General features: G+C 35.0%; 1 protein-coding gene across 1 annotated transcript in view; it reads left to right on the forward strand.

Annotated features, from left to right (window-relative positions):
- The window catches only part of CCDC171 (coiled-coil domain containing 171), a 356,794-nt gene that overhangs the window by 193,647 nt on the left and 136,842 nt on the right, over positions 1 to 26,305 (forward strand). The window contains exons 21-23 of the mRNA XM_027105900.1: positions 8,821 to 9,047; positions 9,540 to 9,722; positions 12,705 to 12,890. Coding sequence (XP_026961701.1) covers positions 8,821 to 9,047; positions 9,540 to 9,722; positions 12,705 to 12,890 — 596 coding nt within the window. The remainder of the gene's footprint in view (positions 1 to 8,820; positions 9,048 to 9,539; positions 9,723 to 12,704; positions 12,891 to 26,305) is intronic.

Raw genomic sequence — 26,305 nt, forward strand, 5'->3', positions numbered from 1 at the left:
TCTTGCTTTCATTAAAGTGTTTGCCCACTTGAGATAAATGACCTCTTCCAGGTATCCAAATGGTGTGCCTGCAAGAGATCATTTACCTCAAACAGGGGAGAATGTTACTTCCACTGAAGGGCTGGGATATCAATCATTATAGGAGTGGACTAAGGAACCCTATAGATAGCTGAGCATTTTTATATGACTTGTTCAGACTGAATTTCTCGAGATAGAAACAATTGTGCTGATTTGCTTTGAAATATCTCTGAACAAATACAGGAGTAGATGGTTATGAGTAGAATGTTCATCCATTTTCTTACACATTTACGCATTTCAATTATAATTGAATTTTTATTATCTAGAGGATAGATGACTCAAATATACATGCTCCTGCTATTACTACTCACAGCTTTCTTTCATCGTATACTTTGAGTTAACTTTGTAGAGGTTATAGCAACTCTTCCAGGTAAAACTCAGAAATCTAGGTTGTATTCGGCATAACACTGAGGTTTCGTATTAGGAAGTTCAAAGCAGTAAGTAAAGATACTTGTACTAATAAGTAGTTATTAGTATATATTTGAAAGCTTAAAGGCTTTAGTGAATCCTAACAAAGAATAAAAAGAGATGTGTTACTCCAAGTGTGGTTGTCGACCAGCAGCATCAGCATTAACTGTGGGGTGTTAGAAATGCAGTCTCAGACTCCATTCCAGAGCTTTTCAGCCAGAATCTGCATTTTAACAAGATGATTTATAACCACAGTAAAGTGTGAGAAGAAGTAATTTAGAGAATTTTGTTATACACATAATTTCACTCATATCTGAAATTGAAATAAGTACAATCTGACCGTGGATCATTTTTAGTACTTGAGCTATTAGTGTCTATTTTGAGCCACATTTAACTTACTGACTTTTATTTTGTGACTTTTAAAATTATTATCCTTGCATTTTCCCATATTTTTTCAAACATTTTATTCTGAGAATTTTCAAGCATATGGAAAATGTGAAAGAAGTTTTGTTTTCTAAATTAAAATTTATTTGCCTATCATTCTTAAGAACAATTTTTGAATGAATAATTTATCCTTGGAAGTGTTCATGACTGTGTAAAATTCCAGTGTCACAATTTTCATAGAATACATTTATTTGTTAAAATAATATACAAAATCAAAATTATTTTAAGAAACATATATGAGGCTTTAACATATTTTGCAACTTATAAGCAGTTTGTAGAAAACTTTTAAGACCCTTTTCTTAGAAGATTTAGTTGAATATCCAGATACTGTCTAACAAAACAACACAATTATTTTTTAAGATTTTTGTAAAAGAAAAAAAGAAAAACTTTCCTCTCAGATCTATTGTAAAATAATACATGTGTATTTAAAAATATTTTAAACCTCCACCTTGTTCCAGAAAAAAAATTATGGCAGCTTGCAGGTATTTGTAAAATATCACTGTAAGATAGCTCTTGTAATCTCCCTGAGAGTATGATTAATATTTGTGTCTACTTCTTTCAAGTTGTTTTGTGTGTATTTCAATATGACTGGGTCATTCTATGTACCATTTTTCATTGTTCTTTTTCTCGCACTTATTTTAAATGGCTATAATAATCATACCATCTCATTGGCTATTGTAATGGTTTCAACGAGTTATTGCATGTTGGCAGTGCTTGGTTTGTCACATATCTTTGTAAAAGCAGCAGTATTGTTCCTCATTTCCTACTCTCTAGCTCGGTATACAAGACCTTTCTTGATCTGATTCTCAGTTTAGCTAAACTGAGCTGCATGTTGTTCCGCAGATATGAGATGCTCTCTTATTTCTCCAAACATATGGAGCAAACCATTAATACTTCTTTTGCTACTAAACCCTAAGAGGAATTTATTACATGGATTATCATATTGAAAATATTGAATAACATTCACAGTTTATATCTTTTTTTATTTTTTCGATACGCGGGCCTCCCACCGCTGCGGCCTCTCTCGCCGCGGAGCACAGGCTCCGGATGCGCAGGCCCAGCAGCCATGGCCCACGGGCCCAGCCGCTCCGCGGCACGCGAGATCCCCCCGGACCGGGGCACGAACCCGCGCCCCCCGCATCGGCAAGCAGACCCCCAACCACTGCGCCAACAGGGAAGCCCCACAGTTTATATCTTTAAAGACTACTTCATAGAAGATGCAGAAGTTTTTTTCTTGTTAGTGTTGCTTATGTTTTTCTTCAGTGAAAACTGAGAGCGTATTATATTATGGTTCTCTGAGTAGAGTAGTCCAGGTATGCAGCTTTCTTATTATTTAAGTTGACGGAGAAGTAGAGGCTGAAGGATATAGTTTTATGATTGTGTAGTATATTCCTTAGATAAGGGATCTCTTAATCTGGGGTTCATAGAACCCTTCTCAAAATGGTCCATGGATAGAATTCAGAGGGGGAGCATCTGTAGACTTGGATGGAAAATAATTGTCTTGTTTCACTAACCATTAATGAACATTTCCTTCAGTTATGAATGGTGATGACAGACCATGATAATATTAGCAGCATGGTGACTTATTTACTAACAGAAATTACAGATATTTTCAAGTTGTAATACAGTTGTTGCAGCTATCTTCAGATATTGTTTATGCTCATCTTTGATGATCAGTAATCATGAGGCTCCTCACATACATGGTATGTAATCACAGTCTTCTATGTACAGATGGATGCTGGTGCAATGTAGCTGGCCATGTATCAGGACGATTGTACACCTAGTAGTTGTTCATCCATCCAGTTGAGCTTCTATATTCTTCATGTCTATGTTGCTTTCCAATATTCCCTAAGTACAAAATTCTGTGATTTCTTTGAAAGTGCAACCTGCAAGCACCTGGAAACACTTTAGAACTCTTTCAAAAGTGCTACTTAAGTTCCTTCTATCTTTATAACATCAAATTTGAACCATAGATTCACAATCGTTTTTCTTTCTTATATAAACGTATTGAATAAGTTGACCTAGCCAAAGATGAACTCACTGACTTTTGAACAAAAAACTTTCCACAATAGGTTTTCTTTTTTTTTTAATTTTACTTTTTTTTTTTTTTTTTTTGCGGTACGCAGGCCTCTCACTGTTGTGGCCTCTCCTGTTGCGGAGTACAGGCTCCGGACGCGCAGGCTCAGCGGCCATGGCTCACGGGCCCAGCCGCTCCGCGGCATGTGGGATCTTCCCGGACGCGGGCACGAACCCGTGTCCCCTACATCGGCAGGTGGACTCTCAACCACTGCGCCACCAGGGAAGCGCCTAAATATTACTTTTTTATTTAAGTATAGTTGATTTACAATGCTGTGTTATTTTCAAGTGTACAGCAAATTGATTCAGTTTTATATATATATATATATATATATATATATATTCTTTTCCCTTATAGGTTATTACAAAACACTGAGTGTAGTTCCCTGTGCTATACAGTTGGTCCTTGCTGGTTGTCTATTTTATATATAGTAGTGTGTATATGTTAAGAATTTAAGAGTCTTGGAGTACTCTAGTATTTTTTGAGAGATGCCTACCTATACCTTGTAAAGTGAACTATAGGAACTTTATTACATTTGCAGCAGTATATATTTGTGGATCAGGATTTTAATCACTTATAATATAAAAAAATAAAAACATTTGATGTCCAGCATGACATGTTTGATGCCTTCATAAAGATCACCTCATAGTTCAATATTCTTAGTTTGGCTAAGCAACAACTTTCACCATGCTATGTCTTTTTTTTTTTTTTTTTTTTTTGCTGTACATGGGCCTCTCACAGTTGTGGCCTTTCCCGTTGCGGAGCACAGGCTCCGGACGCGCAGGCTCAGCGGCCATGGCTCACGGGCCCAGCCGCTCTGCAGCATGTGGGATCTTCCCAGACCGGGGCATGAACCCGTGTCCCCTGCATCGGCAGGCGGACCCTCAACCACTGCGCCACCAGGGAAGCCCTATGCTATGTCTTTTAAAAAAATTTCAGTCTATATTTTAAATGTATTGTCTTATGCATAATATATTTATAATAAAACTTAAAATAGTTTGAAAACTGCATTTTAATAAAATTTGCTTCCTTTGTAACCCTACATATTTTGACTTCACATGTTTAAAAGTATTATGCTAAGAAGGGGATCCATAGGTTTTACTAGGCTATCGAGGGTATACACGGGACAAAAAATGAGCAAGAACCCCTGCTTTTTTTAAAAAAACTGGATACTATTTATTTATTTATTTATTTATGGCTGTGTTGGTTCTTTGTTGCTGCATGCAGGCTTTTCTCTAGTTACAGTGAGCAGGGGCTACTCTTCCTTGTGGTACGCGGGCTTCTCATTGTGGTGGCTTCTCTTGTTGCGGAGCATGGGCTCCAGGCACACGGGCTTCAGTAGTTGTGGCACGTGGGCTCTAGAGTGCAGGCTCAGTAGTTGTGGCGCATGGGCTTAGTTGCTCCGCGGCATGTGGGATTTTCCCGGACCAGGGTTTGAATCCGTGTCCCCTGCATTGGCAGGTGGATTCTTAACCACTGCACCACCAGGGAAGTCCAAAAACCCCTGCTTTTGATAATCATTCCCCTAAATACCATTTGTCTAAGTCAAGATATGTTTTTGAGTAGTTCTGTTATTGGGCATTTGTATCTATAGTATTATTTATAAATAACGCTGATAGAAACAGGAGCTACTGATTCTTAATCAGTGTTATAGATCTCCTCTCCACACTGCCTAACACAGTGCCTTCATGCATATGAGTTGCCCTATAGCTAGCTGTTTAATGAATGAATGAGGAAGACAGTATACAGTGCTTTTTAAAATAGTTTTGTTATTTCTGGAAAAGTGTTTTTGCTTTTTAAAAATTATCTAGAGGATAATTAAATTTATGCTTGGTATAAAAACTTCACACAGTATAGAAACCTGCACAGAAGAAATAAAAATCACCCAAAAGGCCATCCCCAATCATTCTTAACACTATAATGATTTCTACAAATCTCCCAGACATGTGTACCTACAGGTATACATACAAACACACCCAGTTTTATATGAGGGAGTCATACAATCATGCCTCATCATAATTTTTTTTCTACTCACTGGATAATAAATGTCTTTCCATGTCAATAAGGTAGGTGTACGTCATTAATTGTATTTGATCATATACTATTTCATTGTTTATATAGTTTACTCTGAAAATTCCCTGTTGATGGATATTGGCATTTTTTCATATTTTTTTACTATTTTAATTAATATTATAAAAAACTATGCTGTAATTAACATGTTTGTACATAAAATCATTTTATACTTGTGCAATTATTTCCTTGGCTAAACTCCTCAGAAATGAGTTTGCGTATTTTACGTTTGGAAAGTATTGCCAGTCTGCCTTTTGTAAAAGTTGCTTTGCATTACACTCCTATGAACACTACTGAGAGTTCTGGCTTTCTCATAATGCCTTTGGTACACGAAGTTTTAACCGTCTTTTTTATTTTTATCAATTTGAAAGGCAAAAGAAACTATATCATTCCTTATTTGTAATTTTGACTGTTTGGTTGCAAATCTTTTCATTTGTTCTACACGCATTCATATTCTTTTACACATTGTCTCATTATGTTCATATATGGGTGTGTGTTTGTTTCTTATAGAATTATAAGAACTTGTGTATCACACATATTAGCACTTTGCCATATAGTGTAAATAATTTTTCCAGTTTGTATTTTAATTTTGTTTGTGCATTTTTATATGATTAACATTATTAATCATTTACTTTATAGTTTTTCTTTTGGTGATTTATTTAGAAAGGCTAGCCTCACCGCAGGTGGTGTTGCTCATATTTTAGTCTAGTATTTTTGATTTTTACATTAAATCTTGGATTTTATCTGGAATTATTTTCAGAGAAGTAGTGAGGAAATTAATAATATTTATTTGTGTATGGATGACCAGCTAGCCCCAATACGTTTTAATGCCATCATCTGTCTTTTACCTAGTGAATTAAGATATGCCATTTAGTATATATTTATTATACGTACTTGGATCTATTTCCCGTCTCTCCAGTCAATTCCATTAGTCTTCCTGTCTCTTCTGGTATCGGTATCATACTGCCCTTTTCATGTGTATTTCTTGAAGTTTTAAAATATGGTAAGACATTCTCTTATTACTTTTTGAAAATAGTATTTTGGGCTTTTTTTCATAGTATTTTTAGTTTCATCTTTAGATAGAACACGGTTTTGAATCTTACCTTAATGATTGGCTCCCAAGTTTGAAAACTGATTCATATTTTCAAATTACAGCTCTTTGAAGCCACAGGCATTTTTTTGCTCAGAAGAGTGCTCTAAGATTGTGATGTGTTGGGGTCACTTGAAAGGAGTTATACATGAAAGTTATAATAGTGAAAGATGCTCCTGGAAAAGTAAGCAGGGATCAGATCATGTAGGACCTTATGAGCCATGTTTAAGGAGTTTGAAATTTATTCCCAGATCTGAAGAGACTCACTGAAGCTTAAGCAGGGGTTGTGACAAGATCCTATTTGTGTTTTAGAAGTCATTTTTTCTACGGTGGAGGATGGATTGAAGAGGGGAAATGACTGGAGAAGAGTAGGGAGACCCTTGTAAGAACATAGGTGAGACAATGCCATGATCACAGAAAAAATTGAATAGATGGTAGAAATGTGATGTGATTGGATGTGAGGGAGATGGCAAGAAAGATGGAGGTGTCAAGGATGAGAAAATGTTCCCAACTGTCTAGAACTGAGTCGAATTTTAATGCAGTTAACATTACTCGTGATTAACATTTCTAACATTATTATTACCATTAGACATTATTATTATATTCATGACTCACATTATTATTAAATTAAATAATGACATATTTACATACATATTAATTAAATAATTACTCACTATTCCCTTTTTTTATTAAAGGCATGTTTCTCAGTCTGAGTGTGAGGATTCCATTTTAATAAGAAATCACATTGTAGACTGCTCATCCCACACGATAGTTGTATTTTTAGCAGCAGTTGACTTCTGCAATGTTTCGAAGGACTTTTAATTTTATTACTAACAACATCATAAGCATATATTATTCATGCTACACATTTTTTTAGGGCTAAGTAAAGGTCAAATGGCAATACTGCAGTTGAAAGTGGTGGAACTCTTATAATAACTTTTCAACCTCCCCTCCCCCCGCCTCAAGATCTGTAATTCACAGGTTTAGAACTACTGGTCGAAACAATTCTCTGTGAATTTGTTTTGAAGATTTTAACCTTAGATGTGCACTATTGCCCCTTCTATTGGAAAAGGTAGTTGCAGACCATAGAGTCCTCTTCTTTCTTGAAAGATATGCTATTAGATAGGGGAAAAGTGATTAACAAATGTATTTAGCATAAACAAGAATTTGTTAAATGTAACAAGTCAAACATTTTAACTAGTCTAGACAAGTTTAGACATGAGGAATTTTAGTGACATTTTTTCTCTTCTGTATCATTATACAAATAATTCTACAACTATGTCACTAGAGGATTTTTTTATTTCTTCATTTATTTAATATTGAATTAATTGTACTCTATACTGTGTAATGTGAAGTATATCGTAAAAATACTTCTTATTCATCAAAGCATAAAATTATGCTTTGTGCTCTTTCTGTAATTCATTGAGAGTAGCAGTCAGTAACTTAGAGCGTATGCCTCTTTCCCACTTGTTAAAAATTCAAAGGAATGCCTTATGGAATTATACTGCCACTTAATTTCACCTCTCAGAGTGGTTAGTGTCTACACAACACATTGCTGTGACATAGTAAAAAACCACTATTCATTAAAATTTAATTATAGTTGACTTTTGCTTCTAAAGGCTCTTTATCTGTGAAAACTTCATTATTTTTGTATTCCTGAAAATTTTCTAGAACAATGAGCTTTTATCTAGCTTACGTGAGATGGTTTTTTCTGACATAGAAAACCACTGATGGTTTATTGGCGTTGACCTTCTCAGTCAGTGCTGCTCTTCAGTGTCGAACCATGTGTTCTTAGAATTGTGGAACATTTTTCTCTTGCATAAAACTGGCCAAATATGCTTTTTGTGCTTATGATATAAAGACAAGATTTAAACTAACTCCCAACAGCAGAGGTTCTTGAAATGTAGAATGGTATACTACAGAATTTAAAGAGTCTCTCCGTGTTCATCATTTTACATGGATAGTATCGTAACACAAGTAATGACAGATTAAGACATGCCTAGCAGAGGAAAAACTAAATTACACAACTTTTATTAAGGCATAAATAAACCTATTAACCATTATTTGGAATACCAATTAGTAGAAAGAACACTGACAATTTTATTTATCAACATTAAATACAGTTATTAATTACAGACCTGATGAATCTAGGAGTAAGCAGGCCATGTTGAATATGCTGGGACCTTAAGTCCATTATATGAGAGGAATGATTACCAAAATCCTACGGGGAAATGAGTAATTGTAGTTGTAAAATGTTAATTGCCTTGGAATAAGGCAAGTTATATTTTCTTGTTTGAGAATATAAATAGTGTGACATTAAAGTAATAAGCTTCAGTAGTTGTAAATAGAAAATGAATTTGTTAGGTTTTAAAACAAAGAAAGGAGTGATGATGATTTTTTAGTGTCATAGTGTTCAGTATTAATGACATACTGTAAATACATGCAGATTTTCTTTAGATACATTATTTAGTAGGTGGGCTATTTCTTACATAGTGAAAGTTGATATAGGCGGGGACTTCTTGAATGGATTACTACAGGTGGGTGGGAATGATATAACTGAGAAAATATTTTCATTGTGTTGTGACTGGCAGTGTTGTGAAATGAACAAGAGACAATTCTTATTTTTTTGTGCTTTTTTTCTTTTTCTTTGAAGATCCAAATTCCAGAATTTGTGGACATTTGCTTATAGGAGCAGCCAAGAGTTCTTTTGCAAAACTCATGGATAAAATTAATCTGGCAATGGACAGTATACCTTTGCACAGGAGCAGGAGTATTAGATATGTGGAAAAAGATTCCCTGGTTCAGAGGCTGGCCCGTGGACTTCATAAAGTAAACACACTGGCCCTGAAATACGGTCTATGTGGCCACATGCCCATTTTGGTATGTATGCAATTTCATTAAATAGGGATTTTAGGACTTGTAAATTTAATTCTGAATCAAATTTGTTTGTAGTTTATATTAGTTGTACACAAGTGTATGTAGATTTCTTTTAGATTTCATGTAATAGTTTAATATGATAAATAAAAGAACTTCCAAATAAGTGTCCGTAATAGCCAAATACAAAAGTTCTGGCACGAGTTCTGAATTAACTGTTCTGTACGAGTATACTGCAACAGAATTGTGTGAGACATCAACAGTTATCTTTTCTGTTTTCTAGCCATCTAGATTATTTCTTTTCTTCATTTTTCATTTCATATAAGGCAAATTATTGGTCACATAAAAAAATAAAGCCTTCACTTTAAGTTTTAGTAAGAGCTGGTATTGTTTTCTGTATAACCTAAGTTACCTTTAATTTGGTAAAATGACCATTGCTATGGACTTACTAGTAAATCTGAAGTGACTTTTTGTAAAATTGCTCTTATTTGACAATAGAAAAGCACAGCATCATTACAGAAACAAATATTTGGATTTACACAAAGACTGCACACAGCAGAAGTGGAGCGCCGCTCACTACGCTTAGAGGTCACAGAACTGAAACGAAATGTGAATGAACTGAAGAAGGAGCTTGACAAAACCCAGGGTCTTCAGATGCAGTTAAATGAAGTTAAGCAGTCAGTAAGTATATATGATTTAAAAACTATGGCTTTGGTGAGTTCTCCTCTGATATAAAATATGTATGATATACATATGTATATAAAATATCACAGGGCAAATATATATGTTTGTTTTCCTTAACTTTTTATTATGTTTCCTTTTTCAAATAATCAAATCCCATTAATAGAATTGCTTTTTCTTTAGAAAAATTCCCTTCTAAAATTCCCCAACAGTAATGTATTATACATTTCAAATTTGCTAAGAGACTAGAACTTAAATGTTCTCACCACAAAAAAGAAGTAATAATTATGTGACTTAATAGAGCTAGCTAGGGCTGTAATTGTTTTGCAAGTTAGAAGTGTATCAAATGAATACATTGTACATCTTAAACTTAAGCAGTGTTGTGTGTCAATTAAATAAAAAGCACAGCATCATTAAAATCATCTCAAAAAACATTGAAAAAAAAGATTTATTCCAGATGCTTAAAGGAGTACTGATTGTGTCAGCAGAGCTTATAGCCCTGTTAAAATGTATACTGTGACTGAAAGTATAGAAAATGATTAAGCTGTAGTTAGGATGGTTAACTGCTATGGCAAATAAACTTTGGTTGAGTAACTGGCTCGCAGCAAGAGCAAAGAACGTGTTCCAAGAAATGTTTAGTGTGAATTTCTTCCACTGAAGTGTAGAAATAAAAATAGGATTAATTGAAATAATAATTGAAGGAATGATGTATGTAATTTTTATATTTGACATCCCATTATGTAGTATAAAGTTATAAAGTGATGATTTCTAACATTTAATGATCATATTGAACATGTATCAGGCACTGCCCCTAAGCCCTTTAAGGTGTTGATTCATTTAGTCCTCTCATATCAATAATAATTCAATAATATTATTATCCATTGTTTTTTTTTTTTTTTAACAGATGAGGAAATGTAGGGCACAGAACAGCTAAGTAACTTGCCGAAAGTCACACAGTTAGTATGTGGAAATGACAGGATTTGAACCTCGGTATTCTGACTCCAAAACGCAAACTTTTAACCACTTCACTAAAGTGGTTAATGTTCATATCCAGCTATGTTAATAAAGGATCGTTTTACTAAAAACAGAATAGATGGGAAAATGATGCTGTTTCCCTCTTTAAAAATCAGGGAGTGTGCCTGCAACCATCATCTTTCATTTATTTCAGGCAAAGTATACAGGAGGCAAACAAAATAGCTTGTTATAGTTCATCTAAAATTGTAACATAAAGGGACACATCCTGCCCACCAAAAGCGATTTAGTACCTGCACTGTTTTGGAATATCATGTTCATCTACTGACAGGTGTTCTTTAATAGCTAACTCCCATGATCATCTACTGACAGTTGTACTTTAATAGCTAACTCCCATGATCTTTTTATTGTTTTTGGTTTATTAGCTCCCTACAACTGCTTTCACACACTATCTGTTTCTTATTCTGCATTGCTGTACTTGTTTGACCCTATTTAGTCACAGAAGAGTGAACAGAATTGCGCCAGTCTCTGGGAGGGATATATGGACAAGAGAAAGGCTAACATTTGCTAAGTTTTTAGGTAAAGGAGAAATTTTGGAAGAGTGGGAAGAAGTCCTGCAAAATGACGGGGATCTTCATTTATAGAGGCCAAGTAGATTGCAAAGAACAGAATGTTCTGATGGCAAGATGGTTCTGATGGTAATTTAAAACAGAATAACAAGTAAAAGGTAGAAGAAGTACAAAAATACTTGTTCACAAGACCCAGAGAAGTGCTGTGCCATTAGCGAATAGAGGGATGTTAAAAAGTTGACACCTCCAATTCTTTTCAACAATGGGAAAGTTATCAGTCTTAAATAGATTTATATACACTTAGTGTGATTAAGAGACCTGCATGGTTTCCTTTAGTTTTCCACATATATTTCTCAGGTTACCTACCATTTGTGAAACATTTCTGTTCTTTGTACCTCAAGATCAAGGTGTCTCTTGCCATTTGTTGTAACTAATTTTTGTTTGTTTAAGAGTTTTGCACAGGAGATAATACAAGTATGTCCTGTCCTGGATTCCATACCCCTTAAGAGATGGCCCCTCTCTAGAACTGTCAGTTATTCCAGAGCAGATGCAGTCATGATATTGTAAAAGTTGTGCAGAGTTTTATTGGCAGGTGTTTATATATGAATAGATATTCTTTTATTCAGCAAATACCTACTGAGAAGCTACTGAATGCCAGGCACTCCTCTGTGTGGTGGGTGAGCAAGCTGAAGGAGGTCTCTGCCCTGTGGAGCTCACATCCTTAAATGTGTGGTTGGTGGAAGGGTGCGGACAGGCAGTAAAAAAGTGAACAACTATCTAAGGTGAATTTAGATAATGATAATGGCTGTGAAGAAAATACAAGAAGATGGCAATAGCGTGAGTGGTGGTGGGAGTGAGAGAGGTATGGTGTGGTAAGGACTCTCCAAGGAGAGGGTAGTTTGACCAGGGAAACCTGAATGGTAGCATACACTGAACACAGACTTTCAGGTAATCCTTTAAAAGCATTTGAACTTGTTAAAAGCTTTAATTCCCACATCGTTATCTTTATAAAAAGTGCTCATGTATCAAGATTTAAACCGAGCGTTATGGATTTACTTAGAACGTGAATATTTCCTGAGATTTTATTTGACTAAAAATTATAACTTTGGGAGTATAGCTGTTGTGCTTTAAAAATCAGAGTGATGTGGGACTTCCCTGGTGGTCCAGTGGTTAAGCCTCCACGCTTCTACTACAGGGGGCATGGGTTCGATCCTTGGTTGGGGAACTGCATGTTGCATGGCACGGCCAAAAAAAAAGAAAAAAAATCAGAGTGATGTTTTTTATCTTGACTTAGGAAATTAAGAAAAATGAATTGTACTTTTGTCATCTATCAGATATTTAGAAATGTTTGTATTCTCTTTATGTTAGCAAATAGAGTTCTGAAGATTAAATGATACAACAATACAGTTAGCTTATAATTAAAATTTTTTTCTTTGTTCAGAAATTGATCACCCATGAGAAGTTTGCAAGTGCATGTGAAGAATTGAATAATGCATTACTACGGGAACAGCAGGCTCAAATGCTATTGAATGAGCAGGCACAGCAACTACAGGAGTTGAATTATAGGCTTGAATTACATTCCAGTGAGGAAGCTGACAAAAACCAAACTCTTGGAGAAGCTGTTAAGGTAGGAAAACATCCCTTGCATAAGGGTTTATTTCTTCCAGGTTTGGGTCTTTGAGGGAATCATGTACATCTCTTGAACAGGGAAGAAATCCCAAGATATGAAATTTTATTCTGTAAGAACTTATAAGGATGGGACTTCCCTGGTGGCGCAGTGGTTAAGAATCAACCTGCCAATGCAGGGGACATACCTAATACAGTAAACAACTCCGAGTTGGTATATAATTTATTATAAAAATAATATATATTTATTCAATACTAATACAAATGCTTAAAATAAAAGTCAAAATTTGTCGAGAGCTTACTGTTTGCCAAGCACTGTGCTAAATACTTTCTAAATACTTATCTCATATAATCCTCACACAAACTCTATGGGATTATTCTCATTTCATAGAAGAGAAAACTGAGATACAGAGAGGCACATAACTTGCACAACCACTAGTAAGTTACAAATCTAGGGAATCAGATTTTATATCTGCCTTCCTAATCACAACATTAACTATATTACTGATGGACAGAATACATAGGCCAAGCTCTGTGCTGCAGTCTCTACGTGAATTGTTTTGTTTCATTCTTAAACTACCGGTATGAAATTGGTACTATTATTGTTCTCACTCCTTTCGATGAAATTGAGAGAGTTCAGTGGACTTGCTCAGGGTCTCCTCACCTGTAAATGTTGAAACCGGGATTTAGTTTTTTAAAAAATGTATTAAAAATCATTAACCGAAGTTCTTAGGTTAATTAGGTAGATTTAGATTTATTTCAGTTTCCTTTTCTTTATTATTTTTTTCTTTTTTGCTATTATAAGTAATTCTAAGATAAGCAGCCTTGTAGCTAAATCTTTATACACATATTGCAATTAGTTCCTCAGGATTAATTCCTAGGTAAAGAATTACTAGGTCTATAGCCACATATGTTTTAAAGTGTAAATATTATCAACTGACCTACAGCAGATTTTTACATTCTCTCCTAAAATGCATGAGAATTTCACTTTTTACCCAAGCTGGCTATTACTATTAAAATTTTTTTTGGCCAATTTGATCAATATATCATTGTTACTTGAATTTTATTTCTTTGATTGCTAGTCAGGTTGATCATTTTTATAATTATATTGGTCACTAGACAACATTTTTATGCTTCATGTCCCATTAATAGATAAAGTAATTAGCCATGCTTTGAAAAAGCATTTAACTCATATTAGAGTCTTTTCTTTTTGAAATAGCTTGTAGTTGAGTTTAGGTATAGTATCTATCAGCAGATAAAGCTGTTCATATTAATTTCTTTAAAATGTCAGTAGCTTAAATATTGTTGTCGAGAGTGGAGAATTGTTTAATTACTATCTCTTAGTTAGAACTAGCAGGTAATTGTTTAATTACTATCTCTTAGTTAGAACTAGCAGGTAATGTGAAAACGCTCTCTTGTGGGCGGCAGCGTGGTTCAGTGGAAAAAGCACTGGCCTTGGAACAAGTATTTTCAAATTCAAATCCCAGAACTGTCACTTGGGCAAATAACCTTTCTGAGCCTCAGTTTCCTCTTCTGCAAAATTAGGCATCATAATACTTAAAGCTACAGAATTTTTATGAGAATTAATTAAGATACTGTTTGAAAAGTAAGTATATGCTTGATGAATATTCTTTTGTGCTTTTCAATAATACTTAAACAAATAGTTTTTTTGTGTGTCCTGTGTATAACTTCTTTTAAAAAATAAACTGTATTGCTGCTGCTTCTGTATAAAAATAAAATAAGATCAGGAATAGAATATATGGAAAATACAAAAGAGAAAACAAGTTATTCATAACTTATCTAACAACACCACTGTTTACATTTTGGGGTTTTGGTTTCAGGTCAGTAGTGTCTAAGTAGAAACTAAGATGAAATTTTCTCTGGAAGGAAGCTTGCCTAATTACGTTTCTTCAAGAGCTTCTGCAAGCTAAACTCAACCAAACAACTGGCCTGTGAATAAAGAGATAGATTAATCTTATACTTAGCCACATTGCTAAACTTCTTTGTAAATTCTAATAATACTTTATCTGTACTTTCTAGGGTTTTCTATGTAGACCATCATATTATTTCTTCTATAGTACCAGTTTTGTTTCTCCTTTCCAAATCTTAATCCTTTAATTTACTTTCCCTTCCTTATTGTAATGGCTAGGACACAATGCTGAAGAGAAGTAGAGACAACAGCCATCCTTATCTTGTTCTCAATCTTAACAAGAATTTTTCTAACATTTCTCCATTAAGAAGGAAGTTTGGTATAGGTTGCTATAAATTGCTATAAGTTGATAATCCTTATCGGGTTAAGGGAGTTATCTTCCTAGATTATGCACAATTTAAAAAATCATAAATGGATGTTGGATATTATCAATACATTTTTATGCATCTACTGAGATAATCATATGATTTTTCTCTCTTATTCTGTTAGCAAGTTGAAATATATCAGGAATTGGCAAACTATGGCCCATAGCCTGTGTTTATATGGCTTGTGAGCTGATAATTGTTTTTACGTGTTTAAAGGATCATAAACAATGAAAAATCAAACAAAACCAAAGAAGAATAAGTGACAGACTGCATGTGACATACAAAGGCTAAAATATTTCCTCTCTAATGTTTGCTGACCCTTGAATTATTACATTATTAAGTATTCTAATGTTAAGCCAGCGTTGCATTCCTGAAATAAACCCAACTTGGTTGTGGTAACATTTTTTTAATACTTTGCTGTGCTCAGTTTTAAAATTTTTCACCTATGGCTTTTAAATCTGTGTTCCTAATCGTAATCGTCTTGTAATTTATCTCTCTCATACTGTCCTTGTCACTTTTTGGTATCAAGGTTTTGCTATCATGAAAGGACTTCTCACTCCAAACATGTGGAGTAGAAACTGGATAAAATATAACAAATGAATTGTGGGGTATATAGCCAAGCTTAAAACAAAGTGAGAAAAATGCTCATGTACTAGAAATAAAAAGGATATCTAAAAGCAAATGGTGAGAGGAGGTAAAGTCTAAATGGCTCATTGGGCTGTGCAAATCTATTTGGAGGCTGAAGTTGATAATCATAACATTAGGGAAATCTAGGCTTCAAGCCCTATGGACTAGAAAAGAGCTGCCTGTGTGAACCTTAGGGTCTGGAAGGGCTGCCCTACTATGAAAATGTGGCCTAGAAAGCCCCTACCTACCAGCTACAGGGGATTTGATATTTACTCTGGATACGGAGTAGGAAAAAGTCACAAAGAAATTGGAACCCCAGGCTGTGCTACACGTGGATGTAGGTTCTTAGTTTATGCTACTTTTATGTCCAAGGATTTAGCTGAGAAATTATCTTCAAAATGGTCCAATCCTTGTAGAACCAGCGTGACCTTTTAGAGGTAAACTTGAAAATATTCAGTGAGGAATGCTTCTGTAGCTCACAGAACACACAAAAGACGTTTATGCAAAATTCAATATTACAAAACATGTAAAGAAATGAGTTGCACATCAATTGAGAACATTTACATCTGAGGTGGTAGGAATACTTAAAGTACTGGCAGGTGCTTTAAAAGACACTTGAAGTGTTTTTTAAATGTTCTAATAAGGTATGGGTAGATATAAGACGAGGTGAAAATGTAATCATTGAAATTAAAAACTCAGTGAACGATTTGAACGTTGGGTAGACATTAGTGAAAAAATACTAGCGAATTGAAAGTTAGCTGAGGAAAAAATATATTAATACATGGCTCAGTGCATTTTGACAAAGGTATACATATGTCTAAGTACCACCAGAGTCAAGATATAGGACATTTTTTTTATCCCCCAAATTTTCCTTGTACTCCTTTCTACTCAATTCCCTTTTTTTTTTTTTTTTTTACACTCTCCCTGCTCTATCCTGGCAGCCACTTATCCAGTATCACTTTAGATTAGATTTGCTTTTACTAGGGTTTCACATAAATGGAATCAGACAATATGTACTATTTGTATCTGACTTCTTTCATTTGGGGTAGCATTTTTGAGATTCATCTATGTTGTTTCTTTATATCATTGAATAGTATTCCATTACGTGGATATACACCAATTTGTTTATCCATTCACCTGTTGATAGACATTTAGATTGTTTTCATTTAGGGCTATTATGAACAAAGCTGCTAAGAACATTCTTGTACAGATCCCTATGTGGACACATGTTTTGACTACTCTTGGGTAATACCTAGGAGTGGAAATTCTGGGTTGTATGGTAAGAGTACGTTTAAAATTTTAAGAAATTGCCAAAGTCTTTTTCCAAAAGGGCTGCACGATTTTGCATTTCCAATAGCAGTGGAATATGAGTCCCATCGGCTTCGTATCCTGGCGAGTACTTGGCACTGTCAGTCTTTTTAAGTTTATCTGTTCTAGTGGGTGAGTAGTGGTATCTTTTTTGGTTTTATTTTGCATTTCACTGATGACTAATGATGTTAAGCGTCTTTTAGTATACTTATTAGTCATTCATATGTCTTCCTTGTGAAATACATGTTCCAGTCATTTGATATTTTAAACTATGGGTTGTTTGTTTTCTTTTTCCGTTGCAAGAATTCTTTCTATTTTCTGTGTACAAGTCTTCTGTCAGGTGTGTATTGAGAATATTATCTTCCATTCTATGATTTGCCTTTTCATTTTCTTAACAGTATCTTTCAAGTAGAAGAAGTTTTAAATTTTGAAGAGTTTTAAATGTTACGGTTCATTTTTATCTTTTACATAAGAAATGTTTGCCTACTCTGATGCAGAAAGATTTTTGCCTGTGTTTTCCTTTAGCAGATTTATTTTTTAAGCTTTTACCTTTAGGTCTGTGATTCATTTTGAGTTAATTTTTATATATGGTTTGATGTAAGGGTTGAATAGATGTTGAGTTGTTCCAGTGCTACTTGTTGAAAAGATGATCCTTTCTCTCTACAGTTACCTTGGCCCCTATATTGAAAATCACTGTGTGTGTTTACTTATTTACTTTTGGACTTTATTTCTGTTTCAGGCATCTGTATGTCTGTCTTTATGCAAATTCTATATTGTTTAATTTACTGTGCCTTTATAGGAAGTCTTATAGTTCATATCTTTGAGGTGCTGTAAGTTTTGCACTTTTTTTTTTCCAAAAATTGTTTTGGCAGTTTAAGTCCATTGAATTTCCATACAAATTTTAGAAGAAGCTTGTCAGTTTTGTGTAAGACATCAAATTTATTGGTATAAAGTTGCTTATAATACTTCATTCTTACGCTTTTTTTTCTTTTTTCTTTTCTTTTTGGCCATGCTGCACGGCTTGTGGGATCTTAATTCCCCAACCAGGGATTGAACCTGCACCCTCAGCAGTGAAAGCACACAGTCCTAACCACTGGACCGCCAGGGAATTCCCTCATTATTATCATTTTAATGTTTGTAGGATCTGTTGTGTTAATCCCTCATTTATTTCTAAACCGGTAATTTGTGATCTTTCTTTCTCTCTTTTTTTTCTCTAGTTAGAGGTTTATCAGTTTTGTTGTTCATTTCAAAGAACACATTTTGGCTTTGTTAACTTACACTATTGTTTGTTTTCTATGATACTTGTTTCTGTTCTTATTTTTATTATTTCCATTCTTATGTATACTTTGGGTTAGTTTATCTCTTCTTTTTCTAGCTATTAAGGGGTAAATTTATTAGGTCAGAGATCAGCAAAGTATCACCCAAGGTCAAATCTAGCCCACCATCTGTATATAAAGTTTTATTGGAATGCTGCCATGCCCATTTATTTACATATTGTCTATAGCTGCTTTTGTCTTAGAGTCTTTGAGTTGAAACAGAGACCATATGGCCTGCAATGCCTAAAATATTTACCACCTAGCCCTTTAGAGGTATTGAGTATTTTTCAGAACTTAAAAAAAAAAAAACCTCTGCTATTGGCTAATGAGGTATTCCTCTTCGTTTTATTTTTTAGGTGTTGCTCTAGTGTTTATAATATGCTTCCTTCACCTAGCGCAATCTGTCTTCAAATGATATTATACCACTTTATGTGTAACATAAGAATCTTATAGCATTATACTTTTATTTCTCCTCTCCTTTTCTCTTCATTGTTGTTGTCATAGATTTTACTTTTACATATGTTATAAATCTCTCAATTCATTGTTATTATTTTTGCTTTAAATAGTAGATTAAAATAAATTTATTTATTTATTTATTTTTGGCTGCTTTGGGTCTTTGTTGCTGCACACGGGCTTTCTCTAGTTGTGGCGAGCGGGGGCTACTCTTCATTGCGGTGTGTGGGCTTCTCATTGTGGTGGCTTCCCTTGTTGTGGAGCACAGGCTCTAGGCATGTGAGCTTCAGTAGTTGTGGCACACGGGCTCAGTAGTTGTGGCTCACAGGCTCAATAGTTGTGGCTCGCGGGCTCTAGAGAACGGGCTCAGAAGTTGCGGCACATGGGCTTAGTTGCTATGCGGCATGTGAGATCTTCCTGGACCAGGGCTCAACTCCATGTCCACTGCATCAGCAAGTGGATTCTTAACCACTGCGCCACCAGGGAAGTCCCTAAATAGTAGATTTTTAAAGAAATTAAAATAAGCAAACAATTGTCTTTCATCAATGCCCACATATTTACCATATTTGAACCATATTTCCTTTTTATGACTTATATTTTCATCTAGTATCATTTTCCTTCTGCTTCAAGAACTTCCTTTAACATTTTGTGTAGTACATGTCTTTATTTCTGGGAAGTATTCAGTACTTTACCTTATGGGTAACCACGCTCTGAGAACCACTGGTGTAAAGTTCTTGAGAAGACCTGGGAAAGATAAGAGCCAGAGTACAAGTGGAGGGTTGGCTTTAGATAGAAGGGACACCTCCTTATTATATATGTAGAAAAAGGGATGGTTAGATGAGGGCAGTTATTAGTAAACTTTCTCACTGATGCTTCTTTCTTTGTGAAGGAGGCAAACTGATACACTTTGAATATGGAGGGAATTTGGAGGAGGAAGGCAGTTGGAGAGTAGAGTAGATTTGAAATAGTCATTGTAGAGGGTAGGGAGACCAAGTCAACCATAGAAATATGACCAATGTGCCAGTAGAAATATAATTGGAGGGCCCCTTTGAGACTGATCATTATGGTTAAATAGTAAATATGAAAGGGTATTTGTTTGATATCAGAGAGCAGGCTACCTGAATCAGTGCTTTTGGAGGCAGAACAAGTTATGGGATAATAAGGTTCAGAGTTTGAGTATGGAATGGGGTTAAGTAGAGGCCATGAAGAGGCCAAGGAAATGGAGAGGTCATATTTTTAGATGTGTTGCCCATATTATCTTTCAGGTTACCCAGATTGATGGAGTAGGTATTGAAGTGAGACAAAAGCTATGAACCTGTTACATGTAGCTGAGAATCAGCATAAGCGTATTTTTAATGAGTAGTATTTCCAATAGATGTAACTGAGTCTAGCATCTGGAGCTACACTAACATGGTAGCCACTAGCCACATGTGGCTAATTAAATTAATTAAAATTAAAAATTCAGTTCCTCAGTCACACTATCTATATTTCAAGTGTGCACTAGCCTCATGTGGCTAGTGACTGCCGTATTCGCAGCACAGATATAGAAAATACCTGTCATCACAGAAAGTTCTATTGGACAGAGCTGGTGTAGAGGACAGGTGCATCTAAGCCTTTAGCAGACCCTTTAGGCATGGAAATCGAAACTTAACTGTAATATTCTTTCCATTAGGCAGAAACCTTTTAGAGCCAAAGGGCTTAGGAGAGACAAGCTCTTCCTATTGCTGATCTTGAATGAATAGAACTAGTTTAATAGTTATAAAGTTCTCTAAGAACTCTTAAGTCAGTGAAGGGGACGTACTTTGAAGGCAGGAACTATAATTAGTTAGATATAGCACATCTCTCTATTGTTGGGACTATAGACAAATGAATATGGAAACATCGTATGGAAAAAAGTAGAACAAGTTAAAGATTTGTTTATTTTAATTTTTTCCCCATTCCCCTAATCTTTTCCTGAGATATTTTATATTGTTGACCTGGTCGATAGTACCTTTAGTGCTACTATACTTCTGAGGCAGTTTTGTTAGGCAACATTTCTTTATTTAATATGGATAGTTTGTAAAACAACAAAAGCTATGCATCTAATGTATTTTTTTTCTTGACTTAAAGTAAGCTTGTGTTTAAATTTCGTAACTACTTAAACTAAGCATTTTATCTGGGATCCTGCCTTTCATATTTTTATGTTTAATAGAACTCAGCTTCTATTTAATGGTAGACACTCTATATTAATGGAGTAGGTGAAAAACTGAAATAAAGTGTTACTTTAATGAGAGAGTGAACCTGTGGATAAAATACTTGCAGGAGCTAATACAGAAAAGTGCACCTTAAAATGGGTTGCTGCTGTGACAATACCTAAAAGTATGAGGCACTGACATAGAGATGAGGTAGTTTGTGGTGAGGAAATTGATATCAGAGGTGTAAAGGTAGAAATTCATATTAAGCTGTGGCAACATTTGATAAAACTGTACTTGTGATAATTTAGGAAGAAAACTTCCCCTATAGTTGTAGGGGAAGTGGTTCGAAAGAATTAATGGTATGTGTTGGCTTTGACATTCTGCTTTGAACAAGCTATTACAAGAAAGAAAGGAACTCAGGAAAGAATTAGTTGTCTTATGAGCATAAATAAAAGGGAAGAGAGAGTGAGTCTAGAAATCTGGGGCCTAGAAGGAGCTGATTATGACTAAGTCTCATGGCAAAGAACAAATTAGGGGTATGGCTTTCTTATTCTAACCTGCTATCTTAGATGGCCTCAAGATAACAACCATTAAGTTCAAGTATACACACTATACCTGTGTGCACAAATGGCTATGTGGAAACAGGAAAACCAGTAGTGAGGATGTCTCCAAGAAAGAATCTTGTATTTATTGGCACATGGCACTGACTGGAATCAAACAAATTAAAAGCCTACCAACTTTGGTGTTGCCAAGAAATCACAAATCTGGACTAAAATAACCTTATACTGTTTAAGTCTTAAACAGTAAGCCTTAAACGGTCTATTCATTTATCATTTTAATTGATGCTTAGAATTCCATACTGTAAATAATTCATCATTTATTTAGTTATTTGTCTACTGATGGGCATTAGATTTGTGTCATTTTTAAAGGTATTATAGGTTTGAGTAAGGAGACTGAATTCCTGACAGGGCCAAGGTAGATCTAGTTCTGGTGCATACCCGCAACTCAATAACTTTTTATTGAATTTAGTCAAATAATAGAGTTACTGTTTGCACTTGCGTATACAGTGGAATAATTGGTCAGGATAATTAAATTTTAGAGGAGGGACATGTGATTTGCAGTTTCAGTGAATGGAAGGCCTTGGGAATGCCATGGTATTGACATTTGTGGTATTCCTTTTGGCACTTGAGGTATTCCTTAGGAAAGGGATAATTTTCCTAGTGTTAACCAGTTCTATTAGTAACAGAGAAATATTGAAAAACAAAACATCTGAAATAGCCCATTTATCTCCCCAAATAATTTTTTTTTTTTTTTTTGTGGTACACGAGCCTCTCACTGTTGTGGCCTCTCCCGTTGCGGAGCACAGGCTCCGGACGTGCAGGCTCAGCGGCCATGGCTCACGGGCACAGCCGCTCCGTGGCATGTGGGATCTTCCCGGACTGGGACACGAACCTGTGTCCCCTGCATCGGCAGGTGGACTCTCAACCACTGCGCCACCAGGGAAACCCCTCCCTAAATAATTTTGATACATGTAGCTGGTACCAACCTGGGACTAGACTCATCTGAAAATCCATTCCATGGCCCCATAGTGAATTGGTTTCTCCTCGTTGGCCTACAAATTGTAATTTGATGATGCATTTCTTTGAGTGTATAGTTGATGTTTGCATAATATGTTAAAAGCAAAATAGACCATAGGCTCATAGATAATATGCTGATGGGGTAATTAGACTCCTATAAATAAAAGTTTAGGAAATGATAGTTTATGAACTGATAGCAAGCAAGGGGAAAGATACAGAAACAGAATGACATAATTACTTTTCTGAGACGACATTGCTTATATGAAAAGAGATTTTTAAATTTTGCTCTCTCTCTAGTAAGTTTGACATTGAAAATGACTTCCCTGGTGGCGCAGTGGTTGAGAATCTGCCTGCCAATGCAGGGGATACGGGTTCGAGCCCTGGTCTGGGAAGATCACACATGCCGCGGAGCAACTGTGCCCGTGAGCCACAACTACTGAGCCTGCGCGTCTGGAGCCTGTGCTCCGCAACAAGAGAGGCCGCGATAGTGAGAGGCCCGCGCACCACGATGAAGAGTGGCCCCCACTCGCCGCAACTAGAGAAAGCCCTCGCACAGAAACAAAGACCCAACATGGCTAAAAATAAATAAATCAATTAATTAATTAAAAAAATGACTGATTCACTTAGGATTAGAACAAAGCTATAGCTATCGTTGTTCCTTAATTTTTCTTGGGAAAAGTTAGCTATCTATTAAATTCTTATAACTTTCAATTACATTGGAAACACACTAGATGTGTTTATTATTTATAGAAAATTTTAACATATTTTTATATTTATAGGATTATTTAATAAAGCAAATAATCTTCCTGTAGCATTTAAAAAATCACCTCCTGATTTATATTTCTTAAAAAATAAGTTCTGATAATCTAATTAATTGATACATATATTTGAGCCTTTATTGTGGAAAGCACAATACTTAGCTTTGTGGAGAATATGTTGAATTTAATTGAAAAAAATTTCCTACATCCTAATGATTGGTGATAGAATTGAAATGACAATGGATGAGAACTTCTGAAACTCTTTTACAAAATCTTAAGCTCTCTGGAACTGTCACAATCTTGTAATTTTGTCCATGCAAAATGCTAGACATTGGTTGAGAGAGAATGACTTATGGGAGAAAAATAAAGATTTATTCACAGCAAGTCTCCCAAATACTAGTTCCTTTGTCTAACTCTGACCCAAGTCCTTGATCATAAGTTCTTGTTGGTCGTCATTTTCTGTCCTCTGCTAACTTCTGCTATCTTGTTTTTCCTCTCCCAGAGCTGTATCCGCCTCACAGAGTCTTAGGGCTTGTGCCTCTTCCTCGCTCCCTGTCATCCCTCACCTTCTTGCAGCTGCTTTGGCTTTTTCTTGCTCATGTCTCTATTTTAATAGAAAATGAACTCTGTACTTTATTATTTTCCATTCTCAAAACTTAATTATGCTTACACTATGGGAAAGAAGAAAAAAAGGTATGTTTTTCAGATTTCACATGGAATAATTTACAGAGATATTTTGGAGTTGGAGTAATTGTGGCAAAGTCCACATTTTGTGAAATTTACCTTCTTTTTATTTGAGTATCCTAACCTTTGTATTATTATTGTTTTTTTTATTTTTAATGCATGTATAACCAGTTTATTGAGAAGCCTTAATTTTTCAGGGGTATGAGTGTGCAGCGTTTTTTAAAAAATTAATTAACTTATTTATTTATTTTTGGCTGCGTTGGGTCTTCGTTGCTGTGCATGGGCTTTCTCTAGTTGCAGTGAGTGGTGGCTACTCTTCATTGCAGTGCGCAGGCTTCTCTTTGCAGTGGCCTCTCTTGTTGTGGAGCACGGGCTCTAGGAGTGTGGGCTCAGTAGTTGTGGCTCGCGGGCTTAGTTGCTCCGCGGCATGTGGGATTTTCCCGGACCAGGGCTCGAACCCATGTCCCCTGCATTGGCAGGAGAATTCTTAACCACTGCACCACCAGGGAGGTCCTGTATTATTAATAACATTATTTGCCATACTCTGAGGTTATAGAATGTGAATGTTGCAATGAAGTCATATTTTTGAATAAATAACCATATTTTCTCTAGTAATCTTTTAAACAAAAGAGCCCTCAAGTTCATTTACTTTCAAAAATTTAAACATTGTTTAGTTGATGAATCCTGATTATAATAATAATTAACATCTATCCTATTACCCATTTTCATAAAGTAGGATTATTAACATCATTACTTAATTTAAAAGTCTTATTTTTTACTTTAATCCCATATTTTTTTTATCGTCCTAATGACTTACACCATTGAGACCTATAGGGTAGTCAATTATATTTCAAGGTCAGAGAAAAAAGAACTAAGAAAACAACAGCTCTCAGATAATTTTTTAAAAAATAATAATTTAACAGAGAAGATTCAAGCTAGAAGCTAGAAGATTTACAAAAAAAGGTTTTTCCATTTTTGTAAGACTGAACACAACAGAAAAATATGTAAAAAAACATCTCTTTTAAATTTATTATGACATTTTCCTTTTTTCAAAGTACAAGTACTCATATGTAATTTTAATGTACTTTTTTCCATGTTTAAATTTGTCCTCAATGAATTATAATTTGAGATTAGGGTTATGTTTCTTAATCAAGTGCTAACTTTTGCTTAGATTATATTTTAAATATTACTTAAAATATTTTGAATCATGCAGTTCAACTTTGTATAAAATTTTTTTATAAACGTTATCTTAGTTTACTTTTTCTGATTAAACATGTTCTCAGAAAGAAAAACTTTAAAAACACAGAAGAAACAGAGATAATTTGTATGTAATCCCATCATCAACCATATATAACCATTAAGAATATTTTGGCAAATAAAACTGGAAGTGTGCTGTACATACAGTTTTATATTTTGTTTTTGGGGGCAGAGTGACAGTGTTTACACTTACATCATACAAGCAGGTATTGGAATATAGATTGTAGTCAGGCAAAAGTGGAAACAGAGAGACCAGTTAGAGACTAACAGTATAATCTAGACCAGAGATGATGGTGGTTTAGAATGGGTTGGTAGGAGTAAAGAGTGGTGAGATTCTGGATTTATTTGCATTTTGAAAATAAAACTTACAGAATTTCTAATGATTTAGATGTGAAGTATGAAAGAGGTGAATCAAGGACGAACTTCAGCAACTGGGTGAATGGGATTGACATTTAAGATGATTTTAAAATGTTATTTTTAAAAATAAAATGGCTTTTTTTTTTTTTTTTTGGCCGTGCCATGCGGCATGTGGGATCTTAGTTCTCTACTAGGGATCGAACCCCTGCAGTGGGAGCACGGAGACCTAACCACTGGACCACCAGGGAATTTCCTAAAACATTATTTTAATGAGCCATATAATATTCCATCACATGAATGTGCTGAAATGTATTTAATGATTTTCCTGTTGTTGGATATTCAGATTGTGTCCGTTTTTCACTATTAAAAATTAAGATGAACATCTTACACTTAAGTGTTTGATCATAGAGCTGATTATATTCTCAAGGTAGAGCTCAAGAAGTAGATTTATTGGGTCAAAAGATATAGATACTTTAAAGTGGTGTGTATGTCTTTAAAAAAAAAAAATATATATATATATTTATTTGGCTGCATTGGGTCTTCGTTGCAGCACATGGGCTTCTCTCTAGTTGTGGCATGTGGGTTTGACCTTTTCTACTTGTGGTGTGGG

Source organism: Aethalodelphis obliquidens, unplaced genomic scaffold (assembly GCF_003676395.1).
Source record: "Aethalodelphis obliquidens isolate GAN/ISIS:26980383/991018 unplaced genomic scaffold, ASM367639v1 scaffold7, whole genome shotgun sequence".
NCBI lineage: Eukaryota > Metazoa > Chordata > Mammalia > Artiodactyla > Delphinidae > Aethalodelphis > Aethalodelphis obliquidens.